Below are 11,244 nucleotides of genomic sequence, written 5' to 3'. Positions count from 1 at the left end.
GAAACCCCTGACCGTGCCCAAAAACCAATCCGTTAGTGCGTGCGTATGTGCATCCATCGTTTCGTTTCCGTGGTGGAGGAGAATGGATAAGGGGGTAACCACCAACGCCTGCCAAGTCCGTCGGCCATATTCAACCCATTCCGTCCATGAGAAGTGAGTGAGGAGGCAGCGCAGATTCGGTAGGAAAGAGTAGAGCGAGTCGTGGTATGAAGAGAAAGAGACCAATCCGGAAAACGGCGCTGGTGGGTATCCACGGAAAAGCAGCAGGAAACGGTGAGGTTGTGTCGTAGACTCCATAACACCCGTCCTTTCCTGGAGTCCGCGTAAATATCCGAAAAGCGGAGGTCGATTGCACCGTGATGAAGACGGACGGAGGCGTTGAGATTATAGCGAAAACCCGCGCAGATATTAGAGAGATGATACAATCGATGAAGTCGTTGAGATATGCATGTCGCATCGGTCGTGACATGCTGGTCGTCCGGCGACGTGCTTCCCGGATATCTTTAGACGATTGACGGTCGTTGTTTGGGGGGTTTTGTGAGCATAGTCGGGGGCCAAGAGACTGAAGCAGTCGGGCGACGGCTCATCGGCAATAGGAGCCCGTGGTAGAGGAATGGAGTGGGGAATAAAGGGGGAAAAGAGAAGAAGAGAGAACAGATAATATGTACAATCCAAGAATATGGCAAGGAACATAACCTCATACTCAGTATCAGGCCCTTGTAGCATCCCCGTCGATGCTGAGAAAGTTTATGCTTGCTGTGTAGGAGGCTGGGGCTGGCCCTGGCCTTGCTGGCGACCGCCCCGCTGACCGAAATTCTGCCGCCCGCCCTGACCTTGGAAGCCGCCGCCACGACCACGCCCCCCGCGATGAGGGCCGGACGGGCCACGAGCCCCTTGGTAACCACCGCGTCCAGAAGAACCGGAGCCATTCTGGCGGTTGGACTGCCAATCTATCTGACCAGTTGCGGGGGGTCGGGATTGCGGTGCGGGAGACTGGGACTGAACCGGGGGGTTTTGCTGATGCTGCTGCTGCTGCTGCTGCTGCTGCTGTTGCTGCTGTTGCTGAATGGCAGCAGGCTTGAAGTTGGAAATGGGGCGTGGGATCGTCTCCGGGTTCTCGTAAACATATAGACTCTTGTCTATAGTCTGAGGAATGGGCTGGATTTCGGTGCCCAGGTCGCGCTCAATGTTGTACAAGTTGTACCGATCATCCCAGTTGATCAGGTTAATAGCCAAGCCGAGATGGCCATACCGGCCAGAGCGACCAATGCGATGGAGGTACGTCTCGGCATTCTTGGGGAAGTCAAAGTTGATGACAACGTTCACCGCCTGAATGTCGATACCGCGCGTCAGCAAGTCGGAACACACGAGGTTGCGGCAGACTCCGTTGCGGAAGTCGTGGAAGACGCGATTGCGGGCCTGCTGAGCCATCTTGGCGTGGCTGTAGAAGCACGAGTATCCCAGTTCAGTGATCTTTTTGGCAAGAAGCTCGACTCGGTTGGTAGAGTTGCAGAAGATGATGGACTGGTTGATCTGGAGCTTGGAGAAGAGCGTGTTGAGGCAGTGGACCTTTTGCTTCTCTTCGACATAAGCGTAGTACTGGGTGATGCCGCGCAGGGTAAGCTCATCCATGAGATTGATCTCATAGGGGCTAACCATGTTCTTGTCCGAAAAGTCTTTTACCGAGAGCGGGAAAGTAGCCGAGAAGAGCATAACCTGGCGGTCCTTGGGATGGAACCGAAGAAGCTGCTCGATGACGGGTGTGAACTCGATCGATAGCAGCTTGTCTGCCTCGTCCATGATGAACATCGGACACTCGCTGAGATCCGCCACCTGCTTGCCGGCGAGATCGAGAATTCTGCCGGGCGTACCGACCACAATATGGACGGGGTCCTGCAACCGGACGATGTCGTCCCGAAGGCCGGTTCCACCAGTGGTAACCATAACGTTGATGCCGAGATGCTTTCCGAGAGTCTTGCAAACCTGGGATGTCTGCATTGCCAATTCGCGGGTGGGGACGAGGATAAGGCATTGGATCTTGGAGACCTTGGGGTTGATCTTTTCCAGGGCGGGAATCACAAAAGCGGCGGTCTTGCCAGTACCATTTTTGGCACGTGCAAGAATGTCACGGCCGGTCAGGGCAACTGGTATGCTCTCTTCTTGGATGGGTGAAGGCTTTTCGAAACCGGCCTCGAATATGCCCATGAGCAGGTCCCGCTTGAGCCCAAAGTCCTCAAACTCGAGTCCTTTGGTGTTGGTCACATCCTGTGTGGGGACAGGCATGTCAACGATGCGTACTCAACAAAGTACCGGCAACAGATACCCACCTCTGTTTGTTGCCTCATGTCCTTCGCGGGGAGCTTGAGGTTTTTCTTCCAGTCCTCCGAGCTCGCGCCATCGCTGTCTCTGTCAGTCGGGTTCAAACGGCGGGGGCCGGGTGACGAACTTCAAAGTGGAGGCCTTGAGCTGGTCGATGAGACTGTCTGTCATTGTGGCTGTTTGGGTATGTTGGTTATTATGACGCGCGGTAGGGGGAAAAAGCGCGCAGATCTGTTGCGGTGGAGGTCGTTTGTTGGCAAAGTCGGTGGGGCGGGATGTTTATTCCAAGTCGCAGAACCGCTGGGGAAGTTGTTATCGAGATGTTACCGGCTCGTTGCACTCGCCAGCCAGCGCTGAGAATCAGTGGGTGGTCTCTCGTGGTGGCGACGGTGTGTGACGGTGTGTATGGCGGCGGTCAGGTCGGTCGTTGTTGTCGTTGTCGAGACAATAGCTGGCACCGGCAAAAGGAAGCAGCGAGAGAAAATGGGGTTCTCGCTTGGATTGCGCAGTCGTTCAGTTCGGTGGAAGCGGTCCTACGAGCAGGGTGCTTTCGTGCTTTGTGGTTGAGAATTGGGATTTTCTAGGAGCAGCGATCTGGTTCTTCGAAGCGGCGGGGAAAGGGCGAGGCAGCAGGGCTGAGAAACAATCTTTTGCGACCTCTCGAAAAGTTCGGGCAGGCCAGTTCGGGTGTGTCACGTGTACAACCTGGCGCCCTCGCGCCACACAAGCGGCGATCCAGGCCGTGGCTGTCAGCCGCCATCAGTGGTCAAACGCCCCGCTCAGGTGGGGTCTGACGTCTTGGTCGGCCCTTCTGAGGGAACGTCAAACCGGAGGTCTCATCACAACGGGCTCCTCGAGCTTCAACCCCATCCCCGCTAAACCCGCCACCCTGCATCGCTTCTGCGGCATTACCGACACCATGATCCCCTGGGCATCCCGAATATGACCGACTCCAATTGGCAATAATGGTTCCAAAAGTATCCAAGGCAGCTATCTGCGCAAATAGTGCTGCCTTCTCCGCGCTTTGCGCCCATGCGCCGATAACGTCACCTTGCCGACCATGGGGCTGTCTGTCTACTTGCCACCAGAAAAGATCATACGCCTCAGTCCTTGATGGCCAGCCGAACAAGAAGGACAAGGGCGGAGCCAACGACCAGCCGCGTTGGCCGGCCTCTGCACACCCCACCCCGTACGAGATCTTTGGGCTCGCGCGCGACAGCCCGTATAGCAAAGCACGCTATTTCCAGCTTGCGAAGCTTTACCACCCCGACCGCCGCCACCACACCTCAAACGATGGCATCCCGCACCTCACCAAGCTCGAACGGTACCGCCTAGTCGTTGCCGCCAACGAGATCCTCAGCAATCCACAGAAACGCCGCTTATACGACCTATACGGTGTCGGCTGGGACAGCGGTGCTGACGCGCGGGCCCGGCATCGTACGGTAGATCGAGCCTGGCGGGGAGAGCCCGGAAATGCCAGTATGAACGCAACTTGGGAGGATTGGGAACGGTGGCGCCACCAGTGGGAAGGCACCGGCGAGAAGCAGGAGCCCATATTCACTTCGAATGGCGGATTCGCAAGCATCATCATGTTATTCTTGTTTATCGCTTCGTGGAGCCAGATGACGAGAGCGGGGACGAACTCAATGAGCCTGCTCGACATGCGCGACGAGCGCCATGCCGCCATTAGCAGGGACATGCAGCGCCGGCAGGGTGAAAGGGCCGGATTGGACAGAGAGCGCAGGGTCGAGAGTTTTCTACGGCAGCGTGAGCTCGAGAATTGGGCGCATGACCTGCCAGGGCATGGGCTTCCCGAAGGGAGCGGGACCTCACAGAGATAAACGCGAGTGGATGTTGAGGCCGAAACCCATGAGAGGTGGTCCCAACATCAGAAATCGTGGGCAAACTCGTTTACACCACAGCACATGTCCGCCACATCGTAAACATAGATCAAACCCATAGCTGAGAGCGAAAGCCACACTCAGAGTCGATCCAGAGAATCTCAGGGCGGTGTCCTTCTTCGGATGGAATGAGAGCCAAGCCGCATGGGGAGAGGCGTTGGATGGCCCAATTGAGTATCCGATCATAATTGCAGAAAAGGGAATGGGTATTCACCTACCACGGCCGCCAGGGATGGTGGACGAAGCGGCGGCCAAACAGGATGTCACTCCGAATGCTAACATGCCGAGCACCTGTGGTAACGGTGGCGACCCGTTCGCAGTTCATGTATGCCGTTATTGATCTCCTCTGTAGGATAGTGGGCAAGGAGCGACTTTATAGTAAATATTCAGATTCTTCTCAGTCTCGCAGCTTCAGCAAAACTTTGCCCGTATGGTGGACGAATTTCATGGGAGCAGGCAAAAAGTCGAAACCGGAAAAAAAATTTGCTGACAAAGGAGGGTGGGACAACTAGGCGCACAGACCAAGTCTTGTACAAGGGGCCAAGAGCTTATCTGAACGCCGAATTCCCCCTTCCCCTTTTTCTTCCCGTTGCAACATGGGGCTCCTGTGATTGTAGTCAATGGAGGTGCTCAGTCTCTTTATGATTTCAAAGTGAGCACCGATGTCACAAAGAAAAGCAGCTTTAATTAGCCCTGAAACGGTGGGTGCTCTGTGACATACCCATCGCTCGGCGATACCCTGGAGTCCTGGACGAACCAGCGGCTACATAAGTATGGTCTCTGCCGTCAATGTGGCTGCTCGACATGGACAACCCGAACCCCCGGCAGCGCCAGGAGCGTACACCGGTCGGGAACGAGCATGACAGCCCATGGGAGACCCGAGAGTGATTGCTATCGCCACGTGCTTGTGGAGTTGTCACGGTGTCGCAATAGTCAACAAGCAAGTTCAGGTACCTTATAGGTAGGTAGGCAACTGTTGTGCCACAAATTAATGGAAGCATTACTCTGGGCATACAAATGAATCCAGCCCGCTTGCACCAGTCGATACGCCGCTACGCCCATCAAGTTTGTTGCGGAGCGTTCGTCTGTCGGTAAGAAGAGCAATCTGCATACGCAAGCTACCTGGCCGAGCGCCACGTGAACAAGCTCAGCGTGTAAATGAACCCGTGACTACGAGACTAGAAGACGCGTTGTTTGAAGCCCCGCAGCAAGCTCGCTTCTAATTCAGGTGAATTGTTGCTATACTGCAAGAAGGCAGCCTCTTATCGGATCAACTTGGAGCCAGCACTCTCTGTTCCCTTCTTCCCAGACCTCCTCACACCCACTGTTTTTAATCAAGCCAGTTTTGTTTTTCCCACAAGCGCTACCTCTGAAAATACTTCATCTGCTTTCCTATTCCCGCTCGACTTCTTCCTCCACATTATTCAATCCTGCTCGCCTTCTTTTCCTACAAGTACCAACGGCAGGGGATATTCTCTCCATTCCCTTCATCTGTGCTCTTCGCACCAATATCCTCTCACCCAACTTTGCACCCCTGTCTCTTGCGGCACTACAAACGGCCCCAACCACTCGCGACTCCCCCAGTCCCCTCAGTCGATCTCATCTTCACATCAAGTTCACAACCGTCAACTATGGCCCATCCGAGCGAGAATAACCCAGAACTCTCTGAGCAGAGCCAGCCAGGATTCGTGCACTTCCCACGTCTCCCGTCGGAAATCCAGCACAGAATCTTCACGGAAGCGATCCGGAAGCCAAACATACATATCGTTCTGGCCAAGCGCGTCAACTACCCGACGTCGCGTGAGTGGCGGATTGGTATTTACCCCGTGCCCAAGAAGCAAGACAAGTCGGGGTATCGCCTACTCGAGAGTCTCGCGTCGGTCAATGATGAGGCTTCCACCGCTGTGCGTCTTGCGACGGCCAAGCACGAGGCCCGTCTTCCATTCAAGGCGCTAATGAACCGCATCGATGGCGCTGAGGATATTGTTCTGATTGAGTTTCAGCGCAAGTCCTCCAACCGATGTGGTTATTTCCACCCAGACAATCAGATCATCAACCGAGGTCCTTTTGACTCGGCCGCCGCCGCAACTCAGTTCCGCGGCTTCCAGAAGGTGGGATTCACTTACAATCGCCCAAAACTCACGTTGGCCGAGCGCGTGTTTCGCTGTACCCAGCAGCACGCTCATCAGAAGTGGTGGCAGATCTGCCCCGAGGAGCTCTTTGGTCTCCTAAATTGCTTCCCGGACCTCAAAGAGATCTACATCATTCTGCAGCCCAGCAAGGAGGGCTACGAGAAGGAGCTGGCTCAGACCTACGTCAAGAACTTCTTCACCCGTAAGCACCTTATTCACTCTTACCATCCTTCCCCTTCCCGTAGCCCATCATCAGCAGACAGACTAACCGGCATCGGTAAAACAAAACTAGTGACGTCCGAGGAACGCCGGAAGCGGAACCTCTGTATATTCTACGACTCTGAACGATCGTACCTCGAGCTCTCCAAGGACTTCATGTTCATTCCCAGCGCAATCAATAGGGACCACTTCCGCTTCAATCTCGAGTACTATGACGAGGTCGTCTCCATGCTTGGCGAGCTGAAAACCGCCTTCCTCTCCAGTCTTGACGAGGAGGTTAATCAATACCTGCTTAGCCTTGAGCAGCGCAAGAACCTGGTCACAAAGGTGCTGCTGCAAACCGATGGTGCGGACCGCGGATATGGAGATGGGGAGAGAGATTTTGCGGACGCGTTCAGGCAGATTTTGGGGTTCTGATAGGATTCCAGCGTGGAGTTCGCGGCATACAGCACCTAATTGGTGAAGTGGAGGTCCGGATTGCTTCCATGGTATTTCTCCTCTTCGGTATTCTTCGGCCATCTAGTCCCATCTTCAACAGTCCAGGCTGCGTTATGCACCTGGGATCATACCGCGCATGGATATCTGGGAGCTTTTCTAGTTGGGAATGGCGCGAGGCGTGGTTCCTAGGGGGTTAACCGCATTGTATTGTAAAGCACTGTACAAGTAGAATAAAGGCAACTGGATGGACAATGGTGCTGGAGGTGCTCAAATGGCAGCTGTCAGCGGTAATCCGATCACAGGCGCCAATCAAGGAACGGCCCGAATGGGACTGCCTCTATCACAACTTCATCTTTCCCGAAGGGGGTGTGGAAGCGCGTGCCCGGTGGGACTCTTGTGTATCTGCCGACCCGGGATTGGGGGTTTGTGGGGCCGTCGCGTTGGTCAAGATCCACTCGGTTGCCGTATCGGGAAGTCAGGTAAATAAACACCCTGGATCGGGGGGTGTGCACGTTCAGCCAGGTGCTGCCTAAGTACCTTAGGCGGGGCCACTTGAAATCAATTGGTCTGCTGGTTCCTCTTATCTCCTCCAACATTGCATCGGTCGAGTCAGACAGCATGGACGAGACTTTGCAGCTTCCGATCGCGCTGCGGCGCACGCGGCGTAGTAAGCAAACGCAGTGCGATCGCGATCACGATCGCGATCGCTCGCTAGCCCCAGAATGCATGCCTGTGTGCACGCCAAAGAAATCCAGGGGCAAGAAACGCGTCAGATTCTCAGACCCCGGTCCTGCCGCATCAGCCACCTCCGAAGATGAGCTCTCCACGACAGGCTTGACGCCAATGGTCCAGCGGACTCATCTCGCCTTACCCGGGACAACACCAAGGCGCCACTCCAACCCAGCCCGGCTCCTGCACGCTTCAAACGGCAGCGGAATCCCTGATCTTGATCACACGGGCTCCCCATTCAGTGGCGAAGTCCGGTTCCTCCCTCTCCGCCAGGTGCTGGACGGCCGCGTCAAGCGCCGGATCCGGCGCAACGGCCTGAGCGAAGAGATGAATTCCATTTATGCCGAACGAAAACGACGGGCCAAGGAGACGCAGGCTGAGATTCAACGGCTCAAAGCAGAGTTGGCTGAGAGGGACGACGAGATCCAAAGATTGCACGATGAAACAGTAGTCCTGGACACTGACCGCGTGTGGGACCTGGAGCAGCAGATCGAGGCTTTGAAAAAGGAACTGCGAAGCCGTTCGGGAGCTCAACAGGCTCCAAACAGTCCAACCAGTCCATCGTATGAGTGGACCATGGCTGCTCGTGATCCTTTCTCTGATGACTTCATGGAACTGGATACTGAGAACGACTCAGACGATGAGGAGTTTGGCGAGGCCACCGTTGCGGAGCTCATGTGCAGCACCCCCACACGTCGGATGCGCAATTCATTCCCAACTCCGCCAACTACCAGCCCCGCGCCAGAAGAGATACAGACGCCATGTCCGCAGCAGCCTACGCGCTGCTCACACGCCAGCATCCAAACCTGCCTACCAGACCCGGATAAACAACAGCTAGAAGAGGAGCTTGCATCCCTCCAGCTCGAGGTCTGCAAGCTCACTACTACGTTAGAATCTTACTCGGCCTTGACCTCTCGACTGTCAGAAAAACTGTCTCCTTTTACCCCTGGCGCCTCGTCCAAGGAAGAATCATCAATATCACACGCCGACATAGAAGCCCACCTTAGTTCAGTCCTCCAAACGTTGTCCGACCGCACAGCGGCTCTTGCCGAGCTCAACACCTCGCTGGGTGGCCTCGGCTTTCCGGGGTCAGACGGATTCGAAGTCATCAATTCCCTCCGCACCGGCTTCCGCACCGCGCGCCTGGAACTGGAGTATCTCACCCCGGGAGAGATCACGCTTCCCTTGAGCTCCGCCGGCGCCGAGGTGCTCGACCTCATCCTCACCCGCCTCCGGGACCTCGCCAAGAAGAACCGCGAAGCGGACGAGTCCATCGACGAGTACCACGAGATCGAGCTCTCGCTGCGGCAGCAGCTCAACGCGCGGGTCGACGCCATGGACAGCCTCAACAAGCAGCTCAGCGACGCCAGGGCCTCGTCGCGCGAGAAGGACGCGCGCATCGCCGAGCTCGAGGTCGGCGTCGACCGGCTCAAGGGCGCCGTCCGCGGCTACACGCGCGACCTGGCCGAGCTCGAAGCGCTCGTCGAGCGGATCGAGGCCGAGCTGGAATCGTCCCACGCGGCCAGGGAAAGCCTGCAATCCGCCCACGACCGCGCCGCCTCGCAGCTCGCCGAAAAAACCTCGGCCGTCACCGCCCTCGACTCCAAGCTCGCCGCCGCCCTCGAGCACACCGCCGCCCTCCAGGCCCAGCTCGCCGCCCTCCAGACCACCCACGCCGAGTCCCTCGCCGCCCACAAGGCCGAGGTCGCCACCCTCAACAGAACCCACGGCCGGACCCTCGCGCTGCGCGACGCCCGCGTGGCGGAGCTGAGGGGCGAGGTGGAGCGGGTGAGCGCCTCGCTGCGGGCGGCGCACGAGGCGGTGGCGAAGCTGCGGGTGGAGAACGGGAAGCTGATGCGGCTCAACGGCGAGCTGGCGCACGAGAACGTCGAGATTGCGCGGTGCGTCGAGGCCGAGAAGAAGAGGGCCCAGGAGGTCGTCGACGGGATGAGGGCTGAGCTGGAGAGGGTCGTTCGCATGGGCGAGGGGTTCCTTGCGCGGAACGGAGGGGCGGCTCGAGAGGGCGCGGTATCGGATAGGGGTGGCAGTGGTGTGGCCGGCGGTGATAGTATTAGTGATAACGGTGTTGAAGGAGGAAGTGCTGATGGTACGTGTAGTGCGAGGCCGGTTTCAGAAGTTAGTGCCGGTGGGTTGCCGGCTAAGGATGTAGCGAGTACTGGAAGGGGGAGGAAGAAGAGGAGGTATGATAGCGGACTAGGGTTTCTAGATGAGGAGGAGGTTGAGAGGGACGGGTGAGGGCAACAGCTATCACTACCTACACTAGGGTTCTTCTTTGTTACGGAGTGGTGTGTTGGAGTTGGAGAAGGAAGGGTTGGTACCATACTTGTTTTCTTTTGTCATGTTCTCTCCTGCTCATTATTTCATTATTATTGTCGAGACGTTCTCTAATTAGCTCCATCGTTTCGGTGCATGCCCTTTCGGTCTTATCACGGGTGCCATGTCACCTCTGATTTCGGAAGAGGTTGTCCAAATTCCTGGTGCGCTACGGTACATCCGTAGGAAGCGCTAAAAGTGCAGCCAGAGAGCGTTGCCATCCCTTGCTAAATTTTTTATTCACTCTCGAGTTATTGCCTATTTCCCTCAGGCCTGTGTCCTGTTACATTGAACCGATATAATGCTGACATGCGGTTGGCTCTGCATCAACCATGGGATCCGTTCTTGCCCTCGCTTCGTACCTGACCAGAACCCACGACGATGGGGACACTGAAAGTCAGGTAGTTACGCGCCGCTAGCTTGGGCTGGTCCTGGTGCCTAACTCATTCCATCCCGGTGACTGGATAAACCCCCGTGAAAGCTCCTGCCAGCAATTACAAACACTCACATTCTTCGGTGCTCATCACTTTTTCATCCTCGGTTCCTAATATCTAGGTTTCGACATTCTAAGTACGCGACTGCAATCTCGCGTCCATGTCAAATTCGCTTCCACCAGTGACCAGGCAATCCGAGAGTGGCGAGATCCGTTATACGATCCGCAGAATTGGTTACGCTCTTCTTCAATTTGCCGCCCAGGTCGACATGAACCATTGGTATCATGCATGGGAAGCCAAAAGCCTAACTCCAGCGCCTCCTGGCTCGTCAGACATAACCATCAACTCGCCACAAGAGCGGCCACATTGTATGTTTTTGGACAGGCCTAACTCGAAAGATATGTCACCAGTCAAGGAAGCGGGCGATTCATAAGGGCCGACCTAGCGCTTAAGCGCTAAGGCACGCCGCCCCAGTGTCCCGGGGATTTGTGCTGTGGGGCTGAACCCTGAACCGGGTGTTCCGCCTTAGCTTGTTCCACTATCCCGCAAAGGCGTAGGAGCTCCTCGTTTGAACATATGGTGTCACTCCGCGGATCGACCCGGATATGGAGTTCAGGCCCGGTCAATCTTAATTGTGCAGTCGAGTGCGCTTCCTACTGGTCACCTTCAGGAATGCGCGGTAGATGCTTGAGATTGTGAAGGGCTCCTGATAGCATAGTAGGAGGCGCTTCAGCGACA

At 56.1% G+C, this 11,244-nt stretch overlaps 4 protein-coding genes across 4 annotated transcripts; 3 read left to right on the top strand and 1 right to left on the bottom strand.

Moving 5' to 3' along the window:
• Positions 1 to 747: 747 nt before the first annotated feature.
• On the bottom strand, positions 748 to 2,490 carry DHH1 (DExD/H-box ATP-dependent RNA helicase dhh1; the record flags this gene model as incomplete). Its single annotated transcript, XM_071063403.1, has 3 exons — positions 748 to 2,265; positions 2,328 to 2,406; positions 2,447 to 2,490. The coding sequence occupies 3 exons, from the start codon at positions 2,488 to 2,490 to the stop codon at positions 748 to 750; spliced, it is 1,641 nt and encodes a 546-aa protein (XP_070919504.1).
• A 794-nt stretch (positions 2,491 to 3,284) lies between these two features.
• Positions 3,285 to 4,160, top strand: JID1 (J domain-containing protein 1; the record flags this gene model as incomplete). The annotated part of the gene is made up of 1 exon (XM_071063402.1): positions 3,285 to 4,160. One exon carries the CDS (start codon positions 3,285 to 3,287, stop codon positions 4,158 to 4,160), a length of 876 nt encoding a protein of 291 aa, XP_070919503.1.
• Positions 4,161 to 5,851: 1,691 nt separating this feature from the next.
• Positions 5,852 to 6,988, top strand: MFIFM68171_07981 (DNA polymerase III subunit alpha; the record flags this gene model as incomplete). The annotated part of the gene is made up of 2 exons (XM_071063401.1): positions 5,852 to 6,554; positions 6,645 to 6,988. 2 exons carry the CDS (start codon positions 5,852 to 5,854, stop codon positions 6,986 to 6,988), a joined length of 1,047 nt encoding a protein of 348 aa, XP_070919502.1.
• Positions 6,989 to 7,627: 639 nt separating this feature from the next.
• Positions 7,628 to 9,994, top strand: MFIFM68171_07980 (Glycolipid 2-alpha-mannosyltransferase; the record flags this gene model as incomplete). The annotated part of the gene is made up of 1 exon (XM_071063400.1): positions 7,628 to 9,994. The coding sequence occupies one exon, from the start codon at positions 7,628 to 7,630 to the stop codon at positions 9,992 to 9,994; it is 2,367 nt and encodes a 788-aa protein (XP_070919501.1).
• Between the last annotated feature and the right edge of the window lie 1,250 nt (positions 9,995 to 11,244).

This window comes from Madurella fahalii (genome assembly GCF_045866475.1).
Source record: "Madurella fahalii IFM 68171 DNA, scaffold_4, whole genome shotgun sequence".
NCBI lineage: Eukaryota > Fungi > Ascomycota > Sordariomycetes > Sordariales > Madurella > Madurella fahalii.
This window is presented reverse-complemented; position numbering and strand designations above follow the sequence as displayed.